Source organism: Euprymna scolopes, chromosome 6 (assembly GCF_053919585.1).
Source record: "Euprymna scolopes isolate OS-2025 chromosome 6, ASM5391958v1, whole genome shotgun sequence".
NCBI lineage: Eukaryota > Metazoa > Mollusca > Cephalopoda > Sepiida > Sepiolidae > Euprymna > Euprymna scolopes.
In genome coordinates, this window is record NC_136487.1 from 99,605,782 (window position 1) to 99,629,461 (window position 23,680).

At 28.8% G+C, this 23,680-nt stretch overlaps 1 protein-coding gene across 1 annotated transcript in view; it reads right to left on the reverse strand.

The window, feature by feature from the left end:
* The window catches only part of LOC145277819 (protocadherin Fat 4-like), a 514,458-nt gene that overhangs the window by 123,830 nt on the left and 366,948 nt on the right, over nucleotides 1–23,680 (reverse strand). Inside the window, exons 14-18 of the mRNA XM_080129718.1 lie at nucleotides 16,739–16,876; nucleotides 14,551–14,868; nucleotides 9,155–9,607; nucleotides 8,637–8,958; nucleotides 8,419–8,522 (exon numbers count right to left, since the gene is read on the reverse strand). Of these exons, the coding sequence (XP_079985844.1) occupies nucleotides 8,419–8,522; nucleotides 8,637–8,958; nucleotides 9,155–9,607; nucleotides 14,551–14,868; nucleotides 16,739–16,876 (1,335 nt within the window). The remainder of the gene's footprint in view (nucleotides 1–8,418; nucleotides 8,523–8,636; nucleotides 8,959–9,154; nucleotides 9,608–14,550; nucleotides 14,869–16,738; nucleotides 16,877–23,680) is intronic.

Below are 23,680 nucleotides of genomic sequence, written 5' to 3' on the forward strand. Positions count from 1 at the left end.
GTTGTCAAAAAATAAATATATAACAAATAAATGTTATCAAAGGCAAGAAAAGTAAATGTTCTACCTAACTGGATAAGATTTTAGTGTTTTTATGTAATGTATAATCGGTTCAAAAACATTCAATGTTTATCGGTATATCTGAAAAAATACAAATGGTGGCAGACTGTATCGAACACGTTAAGTTTGGGGAAATTTTGGGAAAATGAGTTTAAACTAAAAAACTATACAAAATACTGTTAGGAACTCACTCAATATATGTTACTGTGACGTAGCCTGGCATATAATCGGTGGTTTTACCCTTTTGCTCGATACAGGTGACGACTTTTAAAAGTCCCTTTTAGTGATTACCTGGTTTGGGGATATTTGTACAACTAAACGGCAAATCTGCTCCAAAAAATCCGGTATTATTTTACTTTAAAGCCCGTTTCACGTTCGTATATAACGAAATATTTTATTGTAGATTTTGGTGTGCTAAAAACGAATCTGCAAACCGTTTCCGTAGCAAAAAGAAAGTTTTCATGATATTCATGAAATTACTTTTTCGAAAAGTGGGTGATCACTTTTCAATGTAAATTTAACTTAGAATGATTACCCACTTTCTGACCACCTGAGAGAGGGGCATTTTTCTGTGTGTTTCTTTGCTAAAAAGTATTTTGCTTGATTTCTTTTGCTTGGTAATAATCCCTGAACTCTGGGAATGTTTTCTATTTCACAGCCGTAGCCTTCGTTTACGCTATGTGTGAGCATAAACGAAAGCTGTTTAGCCAATAAACATGGGAAAAAATCCCCCCTCTCTCAGGTGGCTAGAAAGTGGGTGCTCATTTTAAGTTAAATTTACATGGAAAAGTGATCGCCCACTTTTCGAAAAAGTAATTTCTTCATATCATAAAAACTATTTTTTTGCAACAGAAACGGTTTGCAGATTCGTTTTTAGCACACCGAAATCTACAAAAAAAATTTTGTTATATAGGAACGTGAGACGCACGGCCCTTAATGGAAAATTATATAAAAAATCCGGGGGAAAATAGTTTTCAATAAAAACAGCAAATGAATTCGATAGAAAAAAAATGGATGCTATGTTTTTTTTTCTATTTTTCTGTGTGTTTCTTGGCTAAAAAGTTTTTTGTTTGATTTTTTTTGCATGGTAATAACCCCTGAACTCTGGGACTATTTTCCATTTCACAGACGTAGCCTTTGTTTATGCTACGCATGAGCATAAACGAAAACTGTTAAATATGCACTCGCGTACCAAACTGCCTTGTCAAAAAAACTTTAAGCCAATAAACACGAAAATAAATGCTCCTTCCCCGGGTGGCCAGAAAGCGGGTGCTCATTTTAAGTTAAATTTACATGGAAAAGTGATCACCCACTTTTCGAAAAAAAATTTCTTCATATCATGAAAACTATTTTGGTACTCATTGGACGTTGATTTCCATGGCGACCCGCAGAATTATTTAATGGTCGTTCCCTTAGTCCCCCCCTAGTCAAGGCTAACGCATGTGCACGTAACATTTTTTATTTATTTACTTACGTGGCGGAGTTATACAACCATCACCCCCATGTGAATTTCTATACTGAAATTTTTGAAATTTTTTCACTGGATTATTATTGATTGAACACTAACCAGATTATGAAAAAAAATTGAAAAAAAAAAAAAATATTTCAACATTTGAAAGGGGTACTGACTTTTTACTTACCACGTTCTGGTAAATCGGTCACATATTTTTTTTTTTTTAGCTAAATACGGAAGTGTCTTCGGGAGATATAAAATGGTCGCATGTTGAGGAAGCAATGTATCGGGAGGCGTCCGGGATGGAAAATTATTGGTAAACTTTTAGATTAGGTCCACCTCCTCAATTTTCTTTTAAATGACGACTTGTAATGGTTTTCGACTATGCTGAATACGAAAATCGCATTGAAATTTTGCAAACCGACTGGCAAGCAGATTAGCCTTGTCAGTTGCTGTGCAAGCAACCCCATGATTGTTTGATAGTGGCGGAATATTTGAATGCCCATTATTTAGATTTAGTTGTAGATTTTCCAAAACTCCTGGGTTCCTAATTTCTGTGCTTCGATGCGTTTTCTGGTGGCTTCAGAGTAATCTGTCTTAGCTGTCTCTATCACTCTCTTACAATTATTTCTAGCTTCTATATACTTCTGTTTATTTCAGATGGACTTATGTCGGTTGAATATGCGGAACGCATGCTGCCTTTGACAAATGGCAGCTGCACAAGCAGAAGTAAACCATTGGGGAGAGTGGGGCTTGCTATAGAATTTCCGTGCGTGAACATGTGCTTCAATAGCAGTTTTGAACCATTCAGTGGTCTCATTTGCACACTGTTCCGCTGGAAGAGTAAAGATATTTTACCATGGGACATCTCTGATAAGTTACCTGATGGCTTCCCAATCAGTCTTTTTGTAATACCTCGTTGTTTTGAGTAGTGGGTCTTCAGTTTTAGGACAAGAATTTAGGCTGATTTCTACCATTATCACAGCGTGGTCAGCATCCCTGAGTGGGCTGTGGGCATTTGTTGTACAATCATCGGGAACCGTTGTCAGAAAGAGATCTAGAAGTGAGGCATGTTGATCTTGCTGGTCTGGGAAACGTGTCGGAAATATAACCATCTGGGATAGGGAATGGGATATAGAGAAGCTATGTGTTGTGCTACCAGCTACGTCTGTGTGATTAGAGAATCCTAGCCACATGTACTTGTGTGCTAGCATCGAGGGAGAGTGCTATATCTATGCTGTCTGAAACTTTGTTTATTAGGGTACAGTCTTGGGTTGAGGGAGAGCGGTAGAGAAAATACAAGCAGCTAATATTGTGTTGCATATTTAGTCTGAAGCACATAAAGGCCTGGTCTTCTGATTCTAGTTTTATTTCTCTAGTCAGGGGGAGGGTGTTACGAATATAGACTCCAAGCCCATGCATATGTCTGTACGAGTCCTTATGGTAGAGTGGGAGATAACCAGGCATGTTAAAGTGGTTAGAGAGAATGGAGGAGTGAAGGTTAGTTTCACTTAATGCTAAGATATCCGGGGTGTTTACAAGGAGAAATGACTCAACATCATCTAAGTTGGTTCTAAGCCCACGGATATTCGTAAATGCAAGCCTCAAGGGAGGAGGCAGGTTGGTTTTCTTTGAGTTTGGTCCTGGTTTAAACGTAACTTTTGCTTGAGTTGTCATTTCATTTTATTTAATTTAAAAGTTTCAATTAGGGTGAGTGAGTGAGTGGATGCTGGACAAGTGGTTTTGCAGAATACCAGACATGCAATACAAGTACACCATTAGTTGTCCTCGCCCACAGGATTGTGGCCTCAGGAAAGCCCACCGGGGATGAGTGCAGAGTCCCTTTCCATGCGCGACATGGCACTACAAACATCCCGATATTACACAACTGTTGATGGAGCAGCCGCTTTAAGCGCTACCAAAGAGTTAGGACTTCAGTCGGAAACAGCAGCCAGGAACTGTCAATCCGGTATCCTCAATCCATTTGGCAAAGCCAGCCCAGTCCAACTGCACCATCATATATGGCACTGAATTACCCCACTGTGTCCAGTTTAGGGGGATGGGATGTGGCGGGAGCGGGGAAAAGCGGCGTTCATTGCCCTAGTCAGGAAACAAGGTCTACCACTGGGTGATTTAGACGAGTCCCTGTGATAGTACCTCTACGCCTGGTCAATAGGCAAAGAAGGAGTATGAAATCCGGGTGATAGACAGAGCCTATCTCCTCCTTAAGCAGTTTAGGTTTGCCAACTGGTGATTTGTTTGAGTCACCAGCTCTAGGAAGGTTGTCGTCCAGAAGGTTTAGCTTCAGAGTTTTCCTTCTCCTAGATGGATGACCTGGGAAGATCTACGGGTCCATCAGCTCCGAGAGGGTTCGCCCCGCACTTGGGTCCTAATCCAGGTATTTCTGCGACCCCGCATGGGTAGTTAATATTAATTGGTTATTTAGGTTAATATCTACTGAAAAAATCGGGTATTTAGGTTAACATCTACAGAAAAAATTCACTCCTCAAACGTGGTTAAAAAAAGGACATTACTATGCTTTCCATTTTCATTTTTACTGGGAGAAGGGATAAGTAAAAATTCATGCAGTGGAAGCAACTAAATTTGCAACAGCATTGGATTGAGAGAGACGAGTTAATGTATGGTTAGATATGGTTTAGTAAGTTTAGGAATGTATGGTTAGATATGGTTTAGTAAGTTTAGGAATGTATGGTTAGATATGGTTTAGTAAGTTTAGGAATAGAATAAAGTATTAAAGTATGATTTACTTGCTATTAGAAATTATTTGGTGCCCAAATTGAATATTTAATATGACTGAAAGATAAGATATATGCTCAGTATAGATACAAGAGAACATCTGACATGGAGTACAGTTATACCTGATAGATATAAGTTATTGCGTATTCTGTAAGCATACTTAAATATAGATGGATGGATAAGTAGCTTGTTTCATTGTATACGAATGCATGGAATTTTAGACAATTTGAGTAAGTTGCCTTCAGACTTCAACGGAGGAGGATGACTTCGCCTTTCTCTTAATATCCGGAAGTTTGTATTTCAATGAGTACCGGTTTAGTTTGTGTAATAATTATTGCAATACTATCTCTTAACAAAGAGATACCCTCTATATTAAGTTTCATGTCTGTAGACCAAAAAACAGGCAGAGGAGTTGGTAGGAAAAATTTATTAAACAAATATATATGCGCATACATATATATATATATATATATATATATATATATATATATATATATATATAGAATGAGGTCTGTGTTTATGGAAATATCACGCAAGTATAAATCATGTGGAATATCTGCATAATTACACCTAATAGTTCACTAAAGATGATCATCCCATGAGAAAATCGAAAAACTAATAGGAAATTAATTCAAATCAATGTTTAAAAGAATATGCAAATTAGCTAGATTTTTCGCAGCTAAATGCAATTCCGCGACCCATATATATAACAAAGTTGAATTTTCTTTTGACATAAATAGAAAAAACTCAAATTCAAAGGAGTATATATATATATATATATATATATATATATATATATATATATATATATATATATATATAAGAACAAGTAGTTAATAAAATATGTTAAAAAACACTTTGAAAAGAATTAAAGACATATTTAATTTTAAAAAGGAAGCACAAAATAAGTGGATAGTCCTTAATCTGCGGAGTTTCGAAAAAATACTTTCCTTCTCATCAGAGGGTAGGATTGAGAAAAATCGCATTTTGCTAAATCTTACCCTCTAATGAGAAGGAAAGTATTTCGAATCTTATAAATAAACTTCTTGCAGTTAACGAAAAAAAAAAAAACAATAAGACATTTACGAGAGGGGGTTGAACCTAGAGACAATGCCATGCAAAAAAAAAAAAAAAAACACGTAAATTTTTTAAAACTTAAGAAATTTACGTGCGGAGTTTGGACCTACAGATCACGTCATACAAAAAAAAAATTACTCACAATAGAATCTTCACGGCTCGTTGTGCTATTTAATAAAGTATTTTCATATCTATCTGCGTAAGTATACTTTGATAATTATGTTTCAGTTTGAAGAAATTTGGTATAATAAAATTATGTGGTGTTCGTTTGCGCGTGACCTATATAGAATAAAAGTATGTCACAAAGTTTAACAAGGTTTTTAAATATAGATCCACAGAATATTGTGATAAGTGTTTCAGTGTGAACAGGTATGGTATAATAAATTATGGGGTTTATCTATTTTATTTTTACTTTCATCATGTTTTGCTTTGGTCTTGATACCCCCAAATTCGAATCTATCTCTTTACAACCCTTCCTTTTCATAACCTATCATAAATCAGAGTCCATTTTCTGTAGGCTGTTTTTTTTTAACCCAGTCAACGACGGGTACTTTTGCTAGTGTGTGTGTATATATATATATATATATATATATATATATATATATATATATATATATATATATATATATATATATATGATAGCGGTATTCATACGGCGTTACTCGTGGAAGAATATATGAGAAATAATTTCAAATTATATATTTACATTGTTTGCCTTGAAAAAAGTTACAAAATAACATTTCTTAACATGAAACAAATACAAAAACTGTTAACATTCGTAATATGAAGTAAGACGAGAACTTTCTGCATTTTTTTTTTTACCAAAACTCAACCAACGATAAAACGACTTTAATGAAACGAATTCGATTACTTAAAGAATTATTAAAAATCTAAACACACAGTACATGTTTATTTTAATACATTCTTCGTTGAGATTTTCATGTTAAATTTTATGTTTTGTTTTTAAACAAACAAAATATATTTTCTTAATTAAAAATTGCTTATGAGAAAACAAAACTTCAAATTCTGTTTCTTTATCTTCTAAATTATTTCAGTTATATTATGGGGCTAACCGATAATTTCCCCGAGTAATCTCAGAAATCGAAAGAAAATTTCAATTGAATCTCTACATTCCTTTAAAAACATAAGATCGTAGTTGAAACTTTTTTGAATATTTGAACAATAATTCCTACAAAAACACCTACATTTCGTTAGGGGAATAGACGACAAGTTACTATGATTTCTCTCATCAAGAACGAAAATGATTGGATGACGTTGCCATAACAATCAACTTCTTTTGATACTTACGAAACACTACTATCCCAAAACGAAGCTAACATTTCATTTAATCAACAGATGGCATTAAATTGTTGTTATATCAGTCGACTGCTTACTTTTTACTATTGAAATGAAAGTTTTATATAAACCAGCATAAAACCATAGCAAACATACAAATAGTTCCGAACATTTCATTTTGAAATAAATTGTTGAATATTACAATATACTTAACATTCATTCTGTTTGTCTCTTTTGTCCTTGTTTATTATATCATTAACCACAAAAAGTCCCCACTCTCGACCAATGTCTATCAGTTATGTGACTAAAGTATAATGATGTGTAGAAATGAAACCTGGCCTACGAGGTTACGGATATGTGTTGCACGGAGAAAAATAATATAAAAATGGTGCGATGATGTGTAATGTGAGTCTTAAAGAAAAACTACATCTGATGGTCTCAAGGAGGACGAAATCTGGATCGAATAAAGTACTGAGTGTAGAGTTAGTTGGGTACGTGGAAAGAATTGATGAGAGTCTTGAAGATTCGAACAGTTTGGGTAAGTTTGTATAGGAAAACATACGGAGAATAAAGATGAAAGAAATAGGGATAATAATTGGTTAGTTCATATGGAAAACTGCACTAATAATGTTTAATTTTTCACTTCTAAACAAACTTATGAAAAGCATAATGAATAATAACTATACTTTTAAAAAAAGTTGAAAATCGTCAAATGATCAAATGATCAATCCATAAATTATTTATTAATTGAAAAGATTTTAATCTATTCATTTTCTTCTGCATTAAACAAAATATTTAAACCGTTTTTCTGCACAAAAAATTATTTGTTTGATTTTATTGTTCTTTTTAATATAACAAAAATAAAAATTAAAAAAACCAAGAAACTTTATTTAAAATAATTTCGTTTGTTTTCGTTTATTTACGTTCTAATATAATTTAGTTATTTTATGAACTAGATGGAATCGAAGGAACATTTAAATTCCTTAAAAATTTTATTCTCAAGGAAAATGATTTGATTGTTTTTGTAACAGTCGAAATATCGATTTCTATATCGCACAATCATTGGATGTTATGCATATAAAATATTTTAAAATGATTCCTTTTTTTTCACACGTATTATTATCAATGATTTTTACACGCCCAAATCGAAGTATTGGTTGTGCTTTCTCTTCGTGGTCTTTTCATTCTCCTGGACACTTCACGACAATTTTGTCGGATATCATTCTCCTGAACACTTCACGACAATTTTGTCGGATATGTATGGGTGCCTAATTTTTTAGAGGGAGACCATAGGATGTCTGGCAATTTCAATTTTTGGGCTTGTATGATTTTCTTTTTACATTTTTTGTTCTATTTCTATTAAAACTTACACATGACTGGTTAGCGCCAGCGTTTGTTATATATATATATATATATATATATATATATATATATATATATATATATATATATGTGTGTGTGTGTGTGTGTGTGTGTGTGTGTGTGTTTCTGCATTCGATAATTTTATTTAAAATTCAATGCTTTACTTTAACTCCCATTTCTCCTAGTTTTTTTGTTTTTTTTTTTGTAGTTTCCGAGACTGTGCTTACAATTATTGTGCTGTTCATGTTACATATTCATTTTAGCTTAATATTAGTTTTAGTTTTAGTAGTAGTAGTAGTAGTAGTAGTAGTAGTAGTAGTGTCGATAATTTGAAACGAAATGAAAATCCAATGATCTATAATACTATTTAAGTAAACCTCATCAATTTCAGATAGAGTTAGCAAAGCATAACAGACCGATAATTGAGTAAGTAATATTTCCATTGGATGGACCGTCTGCATCTGTGGCGCTTACTTGGATCAAAATCGTGCCCACTGGTGTTGTTTCCAATATCTTCCGACTGTAAGAGACAACACACAAAGAAAGTTAATGCTGTATCAACATTTGTCCTTCAATTACATGAATTCAAAGAAATATACATTTATAGAACTTTTATTCTCAAAAATGTCCCCACCTGTATGAGCCCCTTGCGAAAACGGGACGGTTTTCATTGATATCAATGACAGAGATGCTGACCATTGCGGATGTTTTATGACTTTTATCCTTCGCTATCACTTGAAAAGAGTAAAATGTCTTCGTTTCCCAATCCAACTGGGAAAGTAGTGAAATTTGACCAGTGGTGCTATCTATCGAAAAAGGTAGAAAACCGCCGTTGCTCAGCAACGAATACGATACAATGCCATCACTTGTGTCGCTGGAATCTTGATCAATGGCCACCACTGTTAATATAACTTCGCCAATGAGAGTATCTTCTGGAATGTCTTTGGAATAATTTCCTGAAATAAAACAAAGAAAAACATAAAGTAAATAGAAAATACGAGATATTAAAATCATTATTAGTCTTTATTCCAAATGGAATAATTTTGTCTTTAATTCTGATTATAAGTCGAGCAATTTTCAGAGAGGGAATAGATTCTGACTGAATTTAGTTAAAATCTGTGTGAACGAATCCACGAAGTGTGTTGTACTTACTTGATTTGAACACAGGTTGGTATTCGTCAATGGAAATGACCTCAACTGAGCCGTAAATATTGACCGTAAACAAAGAATCACTAACGGTTATAATAAGGGAATATCGGCGTTTTCCATGGTCGAAATCAAGTGGAGCATTTAGCATCAAAGTATTGTTTCTTAGACTGAATAAAGACTTGTCGCCAGTCGCAATTGCATAACTAACGAGTCCCCCGGAAGTTGGACTGTCAGCGTCTGTACATGCGAAACTTATAATATCACTGCCACTCCCAGGGATGGCATTTTCTTTGACTTTGCGATTGAAAGACGTAATTGGACACTTCGGTGAATTGTCGTTCACGTCCAGAACATAGATGGTCAAGCTGGCCGTTGCACTGGCTGCATGTTGAGTCACAGATTCACTCGCCATTATCATCAAGACGTAAGAAGATCTTTTCTCGCGATCCAGGACACCTGCAATGAATCCAATACGAAAGTATATGTGCTATCTTAGGTTTATTCATCAAGTGGTTAACGTTTACTATCAAGGGCAGACAACACAGGAGTAACTCCAAATCAAGACATGAATATTCTATTATTACTGACAGTTGCCTGTGATGATAATGATGATAATTACAGTATGAATAATAGATACATTGTTTTTGTTTTAACTTTTATTTACGTTGTTTCTCTTCGGGCTGTTGTCTTTATCAACAATGAATTGATATTGTACTTTTCGACCGATATGATCACCAGTTTTCTTTTATAGGCATTGTCTATTTACAGTCCTAATAATACATTGAGAAATAAACGTAAAAATTATTTAGGATTTCAATACGCAACAAAAATAAATGTGCACACATACTAAACAGTATAAGCATACCAAAATGCAGTAAAAACATCACAAATTTGCAATAAACTTGAAAAGGATCAGATGGTGCATGAATTGAAATTTAGTAGAAATATGTTAACGTTAATAAAGAAAAGGGTTCGAAAATTCTTTGATGTGAAGCCAAGAATCAACTTCATAACTGCGTATGTTTTTAATAAAAACTATGGATTTCTCTATAGCAGCTTTCAGTAGAAAGTAACACTTACTTTGTTTAACCGAAATCTTAAACTACTTATTTGTTACCGTTATTTATATATCAATAGTAGGTAACTTCTTTTCTTTATCTTATAATTCTATCTGCAGGTGGCCTTTGGTTTTATTCATGGACTCATTTCTCTTAAATATAGTAAGTGGACTGTTCTCTGCAAAACTAACTTCTTTATAAGACAAGATTTCATTTCCTGCTTTTCTTTCATATAAATTTGATCACTTTTTAATTCTTCCTAATGTTACTTATCTCTTCGTATCCACACAATAGAAAATAACGATGATATTTATACAACACTTAACTCAAACTAGTTAATACCAATAACGACGAACCAAAAAGAAAAAAAGAAAAACGATAACGTCTCAAATATGAACACAAAGCCCCATCCAGCAAATACTAGTCCTGGATGAATTCATACAGAAGATATTTTGCATGCTATTGTTTTGTCCATTCTTACAGGGACATACAGCTTGAGGTCATCCATGAAGAGCAGGTGGTTGACTCTTTTGTTTGGGTCTTGTTGGCTTCCCTGGCTCAGATTGTAAGCACTCCGGTTTTTATTGCTTAACAAGGCAGAAGAAATAGACATTGCCCTTGCAATAGTAGCCAAGTGTGTAGCACATTATCATATCCATTTTGGTAATTAATCCACACCATCTTTGTCTCTTTTTACAGTCCTCAAGGATGGTCTAATCGATTTATAACTGGTCCTTCTGCATATGTATACATTTCTATATATTTCAAATATACTTTCTTTCAAACTTTGAAGATTTCAATTTTTGTGCGAACCAGCAAAATTATAGCTATTTTATATAAATATTCTTCTACTAACTGCTTTTATGTAGAAAAAACTATGTTTAACTGCATAGAATAAGTAAATAATTAAATTTATTTTGTACTCCTTGTGTGCGAACAATCAATGTTGTTAATCACAATTTGCTAAAGTTTAATTCCTTTCGTATACTGATGCTCGAACTTGAATATTGAGCATTTTTTTCTAAATAACATTATACTATTAATATTTTTATCTCCATTTAAAGATTTTATAAATTAAACTCTACATTCTAAATACTTTTAGCTCGTTAACAACGGGAAAAACTATAGCCTGTTGACTAGGAATTACTGCTTTATGCTAAATTTATAGAGTAAATATAGTGTTGTAGTTACTAGACCCTAGTATTTCCTATCCATCCCTAACTGCGAATCAAACTGAAACCATAATACTTAGTTCGGTGCACTCAATGATATCAAAAACGTATACAAAATTTTAGTCAGATCGGCAAGTAGTTTCCAAGAAAAAGTGGAACGAATAGACTGAAAAGCAGACTAAGAGAAATATATATATATATGTATATATATACATATATATATATGTATGTATATATATATATGTATGTATGTATATATATGTATGTATATATATGTATATATATATATGTATGTATGTATATATATGTATGTATGTATATATATATGTATGCATATATATATGTATATATATATATATATATATATATATATATATATATATATATATATATATATATATATATATACCGAGGAGACTGTTAAGAGAATTAGAAGTATACAAATACAAAAAGGTAAAATGTATTTTTATTTTTAAACTAAGAGCATTTTTAAGCATTTCTATATTATATCATATCTATATCATATCATTTCTATATTATATTATTTCTATATCATATCATTTCTATATCATATCATTTCTATATCGTATCATTTCTATATTATATCGTTTCTATATCATATCATTTATATATCATATCATTTCTATATCATATCATTTATATATCATATCATTTATATATCATATCATTTATATATTATATCATTTATATATTATGTCATTTATATATTATATCATTTATATATTATATCATATCATTTCTATATTATATCATTTCTATATTATATCATTTCTATATCATATCATTTATATATCATATCATTTCTATATCATATCATTTATATATCATATCATTTATATATCATATCATTTATATATCATATCATTTCTATATCATATCATTTCTATATCATATCATTTATATATCATATCATTTATATATCATATCATTTATATATTATATCATTTATATATTATGTCATTTATATATTATATCATTTATATATTATATCATATCATTTCTATATTATATTATTTATATATTATATCATTTCTATATTATATCATTTCTATATTATATCATTTATATATCATATCATTTCTATATTATATCATTTCTATATTATGTCATTTCTATATTATATAATTTCTATATTATATCATTTCTATATTATATCATTTCTATATTATGTCACTTCTATATTATATCATTTCTATATTATATCATTTCTATATTATATAATTTCTATATTATATCATTTCTATATTATATCATTTCTATATTATGTCACTTCTATATTATATCATTTCTATATTATATCATTTCTATATTATATCATTTCTATATTATATCATTTCTATATTATATCATTTATATATTATATCATTTCTATATTATATCATTTCTATATTATATCATTTCTATATTATATCATTTATATATTATATCATTTCTATATTATGTCACTTCTATATTATATCATTTCTATATTATGTCACTTCTATATTATATCATTTATATATTATATCATTTCTATATTATATCATTTATATATTATATCATTTCTATATTATGTCACTTCTATATTATATCATTTATATATTATATCATTTCTATATTATATCATTTATATATTATATCATTTCTATATTATGTCACTTCTATATTATATCATTTCTATATTATATCATTTCTATATTATATCATTTCTATATTATATCATTTCTATATTATGTCACTTCTATATTATATCATTTCTATATTATATCATTTCTATATTATATCATTTCTATATTATATCATTTCTATATTATATCATTTCTATATTATATCATTTCTATATTATGTCACTTCTATATTATATCATTTCTTTATTATATCATTTAAATGTTGTTTTACTTTTTACTATAATTAATATCTTTACCATATCATAAAAATAGCGATCTTAATTTCGAAATGTGTGGTCAACTCTGCATGGTAATAAGCAGTTCATCACCTCATGTTTTTCAGGATATTCCATTAATTTCTATACGTTAAAATTCTATTTATGTTCTAGTGGAATAATCATGTTGACACGTTGTGCAGCATAATCACGCTGAGACATCAGTTCTCGTTAATGTTAAACAATTGGTAAAACTTGCGAATACCCGGATCTTTATGTGCTTTCCGCTGTCTCTGTATTGTCTTCTTGTCGCTAGAATCGGGCAGTGCCGACTCAGTAAAACTGTTGTTGGGTTTATGTAAACTTTGCTTCCCAATTACATGCATAGTCATCCATATAGTATTTGAACAGAGCCCATGAGCGCAATTTCCATTTCCATATTTTTTTTTTTTTTACATATACGCAATTTCGTTCATAATAAAACGTCCAATGTTGCTTGGATGCAGAAAACAGATCTTGCACTTTAATCTTAGCTAAAGACCAATGAATTACATATAAAAAAATAATCTTTATATGAGCAGGAAATTAAAATAAATGTAAAAACACTTTTTTATTCTATGACTAGCATGGGTGCCCAGCGTTGCCCGGGTGTTTGGAGGTGTGTGTTGAGCAAAAAAAACAAACATAATAAGTGGTAGTAGGAAGGCAGGCTCAAATCCGTACCGCGAAGCGTGACGTCTTTGCTGTTACGATCACCGCCAAACCGGAAGTGACGTAGGTTTAAATTAAGGCTAGACAATCGAAAAGAGGGGATGACTTTCGACAATATCGGCGAAAAATGCGACCCCTCTCTGTAGAAAAATGCCCAGTTGAGGGTGAAGAAATTAATGTTTTTAGCCAATTTTTCGGTATTTGTCGCCTTATTCGCTTGTCAAGAATTTTCCATTATGTGGATACGTTTTATTTTTCTTGTCTTGTAAAAACAATTTGTGCAACAAAAACTCGTTATATGTCTCCTTTATCTTTAAAGTCTTGATCACATGATATTAAATCTATTTGACAAGTTGTTTGTTGCTTTAACGGAGATAGATTGCTTAGTTATCAGGATTTCACTCACCAAATGTCCGTTTAATAGATATCTATTGGTTATGTATATAGGAATACTGTATCCATAATAAAACTGTACGATTTGCGGTACTATGTGAGGTCGGAAATAAACACCTAACTCCAAAGAACGAAAATGTTTTAACGTTAACATATTTCACAGAGTACAAACAGTTGACTTACGATCCAACGTGATTTCTCCCGTGTTTTTATTAATGGCAAATATTTGTTCATTATTGCCGAGAACAATTTCATAGATAAGCTTTCCGTATGGACTTGTTATGTCGTCCGGGTCGTTGGCAACCATGTTGGCGACTATGCTCATCGTGGGTGTGTCTTCCAGGATGCTAACCCTTTTGGATACGTTCGAAAAGCGAGGCGGCCCATCGTTCACATCAGCAACATCAACCCTGATGACAACTGATGTTTGCTTAAACCCACCGTCAACAACAAGCACTTGCAGTTGGTAAGACTTTAGTCTCTCAAAATCAAGACCGTTTCCTGTAATAAAAAAAAAGACGACTCAAAACGATTATTTTATTATGTTGCGTCATATACAAGATGTCCTAATACACTATGGAATTTGCTGTAATATTTGCTGTAGTATAATGTTTCATCGCATCCACCGATCGTCTAATTACCTAACATATTAACATTGTCTGTTTGAGCGGATTTGATTTTTCCCTGCAGAACTTAAATAATGAATCTTGAATCAAGCTAATGCCACCCCTTTCTATTTCGTAGATTTGTAACATAAAACTAATGTGTTTTTTTTTCTGTTTGAAAATTTAATCACTATTTACTGACTCATGATCTGTTCTTATGTCACTGATTACGTTTTCAAAATATAGATATTTTCATATCGAACATTCGCCCGTTTAATCGATTAATGGTTATTTGATCTGTATGTAAAACAGTCACACGTTTGTTTGCGATTAATAAGATGGAATTGAACATTCGGGAACAACAAATAGAATGGCGATGATGGTACATTTAATATTTGACTGATAACAAGATGACTTCTATCGCTCGCTCCATCGCTTCAGAATGATTTTGAATGTTCGTTTTTATACATTTTTATATTCATTTAAAGGAGATATAAATACTATTTTAAGAAAGAGCTTTTATTTATAACTATATAATCTGATAAATATAACCGGAAAAAAATTTTAATGCAGAAATCGGTGGCCACTTTGTAGGGAAAATTGTAGTGTGACTGCACTCACGGAGGCAGACTGCCAAGGGTGGCATGTGCGAACGCGAAACCCGACCGATAAGATACGAAAAGGAGACGAATCATCAGGTTCGATCGCGTCTTCATTTGCATATTAAAGTCAGTGAAGATGTCGGGAGTGCAGTTGAGTTGAGTTGCGTTGAGTTGAGTTCTGGAGAACAGGACTGAACGGGTCGGAGCTGAGAATGTTCGAATGCTGCCAAGAATTCAGTCCAGGTTTTTTTTTCTATTAGAAACTTGAAACGAACGAACTATTATTGTGCTTTTCGATTACATTTAAAAATATTATCGTTGAAAAGTCGTCCTTAACATTAGCAATGTTTGCTATGTATTGATGCCCTGTAATTATGCTATGTATTTACTATATATTGATGCCCTGTAAACAATGTTGAGTTTTAATATAGCCGATTTGATAGATACTCAACAGATAAAATTAGCTGTAAACATGTTTACATATTTTAAAGTAATTCATTTTGAAATGAAAATAGAAAAATTAGAAAAGACCATGACTAACTCATTTTCTGAAGTAACGTGATAATTATTATCGACTTAAAATTGAACTAAAAATTTAATACGATTCTATTAAATTCATGACATTTTAATTATGAAATGAAAATTATATGCATCTATAAAATTAATATCTATATATTACTCGTTTAAGATAGTAGCAAACTTTATATCTAGTTTCTTTCTCTTGAATCAAAATTTGAGTTTGTAAAAAAATAAATAAATGATTATTTAACGATTGAATTGAACAATCATAAGACTTGTGGATTTTTGGTGGGTAAGATTAAAAGTCTTGTTTATATCATATCAATAAAAGTTAAACTTGTTTTTATTTATTTTGCTAAATGTTCTATCATATTATCATATTATCATTTCATTAGATTTCTTTATATGCCAACAATACTATGTAATATTAAATATAATACATATAATATGCATAATACTCATGAAATTATTCTTATATATCAAACTACTATTCTATGTTTTAATTGTTACCTAGAAAGAAGGTCTGGCACGAACACGACATTTTACAAATGGAAGAAAACAGAAAAAAATAGCCTTAGAAGCGTAAGATAAATGGGATTGCCATTCTTTTCGGAACAAACATTTTATAAACAATATTCCACTAACCTTGCAATATAACTTCGCCAGCAGAGTTTACTGTAAATTCAGTACCTACTGGTGTTTGCTTCAAGTTGTATGTGAGATTACCAAAATTGCCCGTATCAGCGTCCCTGCAGCTCAGAGAAGAAACTACTGTCCCACTTACTGGATGACAGATAAAAACGAAAAAATGAGTACATTTATGAAGTTTGTTAAAAATATGAACATATGACCTTGCGAAAACAAATCAAATTGCAGATTCATGAAAAAAATTATGAATATATTTTAAAGGGTAAATAAAATATATTTAATAAAATAATTTTAATATAAATGAGATTGTTAAATAAATATTTACACATTATTTTATGAAACACAACATATGGGAAGTCACTCTATTATTATTATTATTATTATTATTATTATTATTATTATTATTATTATTATTTTATTTTTATTATTATTATTATTATTATTATTATTATTTTTATTATTATTATATTATTATTATTATTATTATTTTATTTTTATTATTATTTTTATTATTATTATTATTATTATTATTATTTTATTTTTATTATTATTTTTATTATTATTATTATTATTATTATTTTTATGATTTATTATTATTATTATTATTATTATTTTATTTTTATTATTATTTTTATTATTATTATTATCATTATTATTTTTATGATTTATTATTATTATTATCATTTTTATTATTATTATTATTATTATTATTTTTATTTTTATTATTATTATTATTTTCATTATAATTATTATCAATAATATTATTATTATTTTTACTTTTATTATTATTATTAATATTATTATTAATATCATTATTAACATTATTATTATTATTATTTTATGTAACAAAATTATTATTTTTCTTTTTTAAATGTAATAAAAGGATATTCAATTCAATGTTTAAAAGTATTCATGTTTTATAAAATTCTTCATATTTTATAAAATTCTTCATATTTTATAAAATTCTTCATATTTTATAACATTATTCATATTTTATAAAATTATTCATATTTTATAAAATTATTCATATTTTATAACATTATTCATGTTTTATAAAATTATTCGTATTTTATAACATTATTCATGTTTTATAAAATTATTCGTATTTTATAACATTATTCATGTTTTATAAAATTATTCGTATTTTATAACATTATTCATGTTTTATAAAATTATTCGTATTTTATAAAATTATTCATGTTTTACAAAATTATTCGTATTTTATAACATTATTCATATTTTATAAAATTATTCGTATTTTATAACATTATTCATGTTTTATAAAATTATTCGTATTTTATAACATTATTCATGTTTTATAAAATTATTCATATTTTATAACATTATTCATGTTTTATAAAATTATTCGTATTTTATAACATTATTCATATTTTATAAAATTATTCATATTTTATAAAATTATTCATATTTTATAACATTATTCATGTTTTATAAAATTATTCGTATTTTATAACATTATTCATGTTTTATAAAATTATTCGTATTTTATAACATTATTCATGTTTTATAAAATTATTCGTATTTTATAAAATTATTCATATTTTATAAAATTATTCGTATTTTATAAAATTATTCATATTTTATAACATTATTCATATTTTATAAAATTATTCATATTTTATAAAATTATTCATGTTTTATAAAATTATTCATATTTTATAACATTATTCATATTTTATAAAATTATTCATATTTTATAACATTATTCATATTTTATAAAATTATTCGTATTTTATAAAATTATTCATATTTTATAAAATTATTCATATTTTATAAAATTATTCATATTTTATAAAATTATTCATATTTTATAAAATTATTCATATTTTATAACATTATTCATATTTTATAAAATTATTCATATTTTATAAAATTATTCATATTTTATAAAATTATTCGTATTTTATAAAATTATTCATATTTTATAAAATTATTCGTATTTTATAAAATTATTCGTATTTTATAACATTATTCATGTTTTATAAAATTATTCATATTTTATAACATTATTCATGTTTTATAAAATTATTCGTATTTTATAACATTATTCATATTTTATAAAATTATTCATATTTTATAAAATTATTCATATTGTATAACATTATTCGTATTTTATAAAATTATTCGTATTTTATAAAATTATTCATATTTTATAAAATTATTCGTATTTTATAAAATTATTCGTATTGTATAACATTATTCATGTTTTATAAAATTATTCATATTTTATAAAATTATTCATGTTTTATAAAATTATTCGTATTTTATAACATTATTCATGTTTTATAAAATTATTCATATTTTATAACATTATTCATGTTTTATAACATTATTCATATTTTATAACATTATTCATATTTTATAAAATTATTCGTATTTTATAAAATTATTCATGTTTTATAAAATTATTCGTATTTTATAACATTATTCATGTTTTATAAAATTATTCGTATTTTATAAAATTATTCATATTTTATAAAATTATTCGTATTTTATAAAATTATTCATATTTTATAAAATTATTCGTATTTTATAAAATTATTCGTATTTTATAACATTATTCATGTTTTATAAAATTATTCATATTTTATAAAATTATTCATATTTTATAAAATTATTCATATTTTATAAAATTATTAATATTTTATAAAATTATTCATATTTTATAAAATTATTCATGCTTTATAAAATTATCCATATCTTATAAAATTATTCATGTTTTATAAAATTATTCGTATTTTATAAAATTATTCATGTTTTATAAAATTATTCGTATTTTATAAAATTATTCATATTTCATAAAATTATTAATGTTTTATAAATTATTCATATTTTATAAAATTATTCATGTTTTATAAAATTATTCATATTTTATAAAATTATTCATATTTTATGAAATTATTCATATTTTATGAAATTATTCATATTTTATGAAATTATTCATATTTTATGAAATTATTCATATTTTATAAAATTATTCATGTTTTATTAAATTCTTCGTATTTTATAAAATTATTCATATTTTAAAAAATTATTCATATTTTATAAAATTATTAATGTTTTATAAAATTCTTCATATTTTATAAAATTCTTCATATTTTATAATATATATATATATATATATATATATATATATATATATATATATAAAAGAAAAATGTGTGTGCAATCAAATAATCAAAACTCTTCATAAATGATGATTCAGATCGTCTTAATTTCAGCATCAAATGAAAGACAATAATTTATTGTTAATCTTGGGGAGGGTTTTTTTTTCAAAGTGAACATTTACAAAAATAAAATTATACGAAACTACCCCCAAAACACATTGTATATACGAAAATTGCCATTTACATCCAACTCTTACGTCTGGTTTCTATAGCACCACACTCACACGCACATATACGCGCATGGATGTAACCGCCATGTTGCTATGGCTACACGCACACACGCACACAAACGCAGATGCATTCAAACGCAAAGTTCTCGATAACATTAGCTGTTTTTTTTTAAAAAAACCTAAATCATAACTACGCCTCATTTTATAAAATAAATCGTTTTTAATTATGTCCCAAGATGGAGATATTTTATGTCTATGCCTATATTAAATGATCTGTTTGAATTTAAAAAAATGTTCCCATTTTCCTAGGTGAACTTTTAAAAAAATACAATTATACAAAACTAACCCAAACTCATTGAAAATACGAAGACTGCCGTTTAAATGTAACTTTTACGCCGGGTTTCCATAGCAACACTCCCGCACACACACAAACGCGCATGCATGCAACAGCCACGTTGCTATGACAACACGCACACACGAACACAAACTCGCCTGATAACAGCATAAAAAGTTACTTTGTCCCTTCCTTTCTTATTTTTCTATTTGCATCTTTTTATTACTGACTGCTTGCTTAAATTAGTTAAAGATTTAAGAAATATTATTTTTAATTTGTAACTTCTCTTGTATTTAATATTTTTTACATGTTTGAAAATTTTTTTAACTGACTTTTTTAATTAAACAATTACCGTAAAATTTCAAACAATAACAAATTCTTTTTAAAAATTCTTTGCGCGCCTGTTTCCTATTTAAAAAACAAAAAATGTTTCTTTTCGTCGATTAATTTATTTTTTCTTCGGTTACACAGCTTTAGGAACCGAAGAAATAATAAATTTATCGACAAAACGAAATAAATATTTTTAATGCATACAAAGCAGAAATTTAGCGTGCAATAACTTTTTTTTTTATTATTGTTTATTATTGTCTTAAATGTTTTCCTTTTGTTGAAATAATTAATTATATCACATTATCCTTGCATGCAACTTTTCCTTTCAGCTGGTTTGCTAGAATGGCCAAATTCATTTTACTGGTATCAATAATTTATAGAAATTCCTTAATTGATATATAGAAATTCTCGTCTGCTACTCGATCGACGTCGAATTGAAACTAAGCTATGTTTCGTCAGCCAACAAAAAAGTTATAGTAAAATTTCATGCAATAACAACTTCTTTGAAAAAAATCATTTTTCTTCTTTTTTTAAAAGCATTTTCCTTGTGGGTGGCGGTAATTCGATGATTGTTAAAAAAGTTTTATTGTTTAGTAGAAGCACAAGAACACTTTGAATGTTATAACAAAAAAACAGGCATAGATTACTTTAACTTTGACCCGAATTGTAGCCACCCCCTTTCTTTCTTTTTACTACTTTTCTAATTACAGACTGAATCCAATCTTGTATATTAAGCAAGGTATTACCAGTTTTCCTTCTTGCATTTACTGACCATAGTTTTGTTATATTTATGTTAAGATATTTTCTATTTACATTTTTTTTATATTTTTGTTATATTTATGTTAAGATATTTTCTATTTACATCTTTTTTATATTTTTGTTATATTTATGTTAAGATATTTTCTATTTACATCTTTTTTACTACCGACTGCTTGCTTACATTATTTAAAGATTTAAGAAATATTATTTTTAATTTTGAACTTCTCTTGTATTTAATATTTTTTACATTTTTAACATTTTTAAATGACGTTCTAAATGAAAGCATTATCGTAAAATTTCAAGCAATAACAACTTTTTTTCCTATTAACTGAAAAGTAGTTTTAAGAAAATAATTTTCATCTGCTTGGTATTTTTCAAAAAATTAAAAAATATTTGTGTACAGTAAGAAATAATTTGTTATAGGTTATGATCAGCCAATATTCTGTGAGGCATTTATCTATATTTTTCTTGTTAATTCGATGATTGTTCAAAAATTTTATTATTTAGTAGAAGCAGAACAACACTTTGAACGTTATAACAAAAAAAACAGGCATAGATTACTTTAGATGTGACATGAATTGTAGCCAACCCCCAAAATAAAATAACTTTGTCCCTTTCTTTCTTTTTACTATTTTTCTATTTACACATTCAACACAATCTTGTATATTAAGCAATTACCAGTTTTTTAAAAATTTACAGACCATATTTTTGTTACGATATTTTCTATTTATATGTTTCTATTACTGACTGCTTGCTTAAATTTATAGATTTAAGAAATATTAAATTAATTTTGAATTTCTCTTGTATTTAATTTTTTTTTAATATTTTTGAACAAATGTAAACAAACGATTGATTGTAATAATTTCGTCAGTCGATTTTGCATTACTTTCATTACACTTATATTACAGCTGTTAATTTTGAGAACATTCCTATCAATTATGCCAAAAAAGGGAAGGTCATCGATAAGTGCATCGAGGCATCAACTAATGCAAAGAAGATGCATGGCGCAACAATCCACAATTACTGTGTCCTACAACACAGCCGAACAGCCAGAGGATGCTAGGGTCGTATTTTTTTTTAATGGTCGTTTGGGTCATTTGGCTGGGAGTGGTTCTTCCTTCATTGCAGATTCGGATGCAATTGGTGATAATTCAAATTTTCCTGGGCCTTCAACAAGTAGTTTCTTAATCGCAGCATTAGACGGTGCATTGCACGCCAATCTCCCCATTTACCCAAATGAAAAAAGTAAAATGCAGATCGTTTCTCAAGCTTCAATGGACGAAGACTAAAGAGAAAGTTATTTGGAAAGACATGCTTCAATTTCGGCTGAAGAGCAACGAAAGAATCGTCTTAAAAGAAAGGCATTAGGTCAGTCTGCTGCACGCGCTTCCGAAACTGAAGAACAACGAGACAGATGTTCAAGGAGAAATGCTTCAGCCATGTCCACTGCACGCGCTTCAGAAAATGTAGAGCAACGAGACGGATGGAGGGTCAGATACAATATAGAGCCAATTTGGAAGGAGATTCAAGAATAACAAAGTCCCGCTGGTCTTTAAAAGCATTCAATTATATTCCTTCTTCTAATTATGCTGAACACCCTGACATAAAAATAGGCTTTATGCATAAGAAATGCTTCCATTGTCTCACGAAAAAACGACCAAGTGAGCCAGCGGGAATATGCTATTCAAATGGCAAGGTGAAACTCCCACTTCTTAAAGAACCTCCACAACTGCTACTATGATTGCTCATAGGTTCAAATCCTGAATCAAGAACCTTCATGAAAGAAATAAGGCACTGCAATTGTACATTTAAGATGACGTCTTTCGGATCCAGTTACCAATATGAAGGGGGGTTTATGCCAACATTCAAAGTCAAGGGGCAGGTCTTATCATCTGATTGGATCTCTTCAGCCAACTGAAAAAATGAGGCACCTCAATTTCTTCAAGTTTATTTCATGACTACCTGAAACAAACTCAAAGAAGGAATGCGTTTGCATTTGGCTGCAACAATGACAAATCGAGTCCAAGAGTCGACTAAAATTGATTTTGCACCTTCAAAGTATTCTTCATGAACAACGCAACTATGTGCATGCTCTAGAATTAACTCCTGCTGAGAATTTTAGCATTGCCATCGATGCAGACAAGCGACCATCCACTGA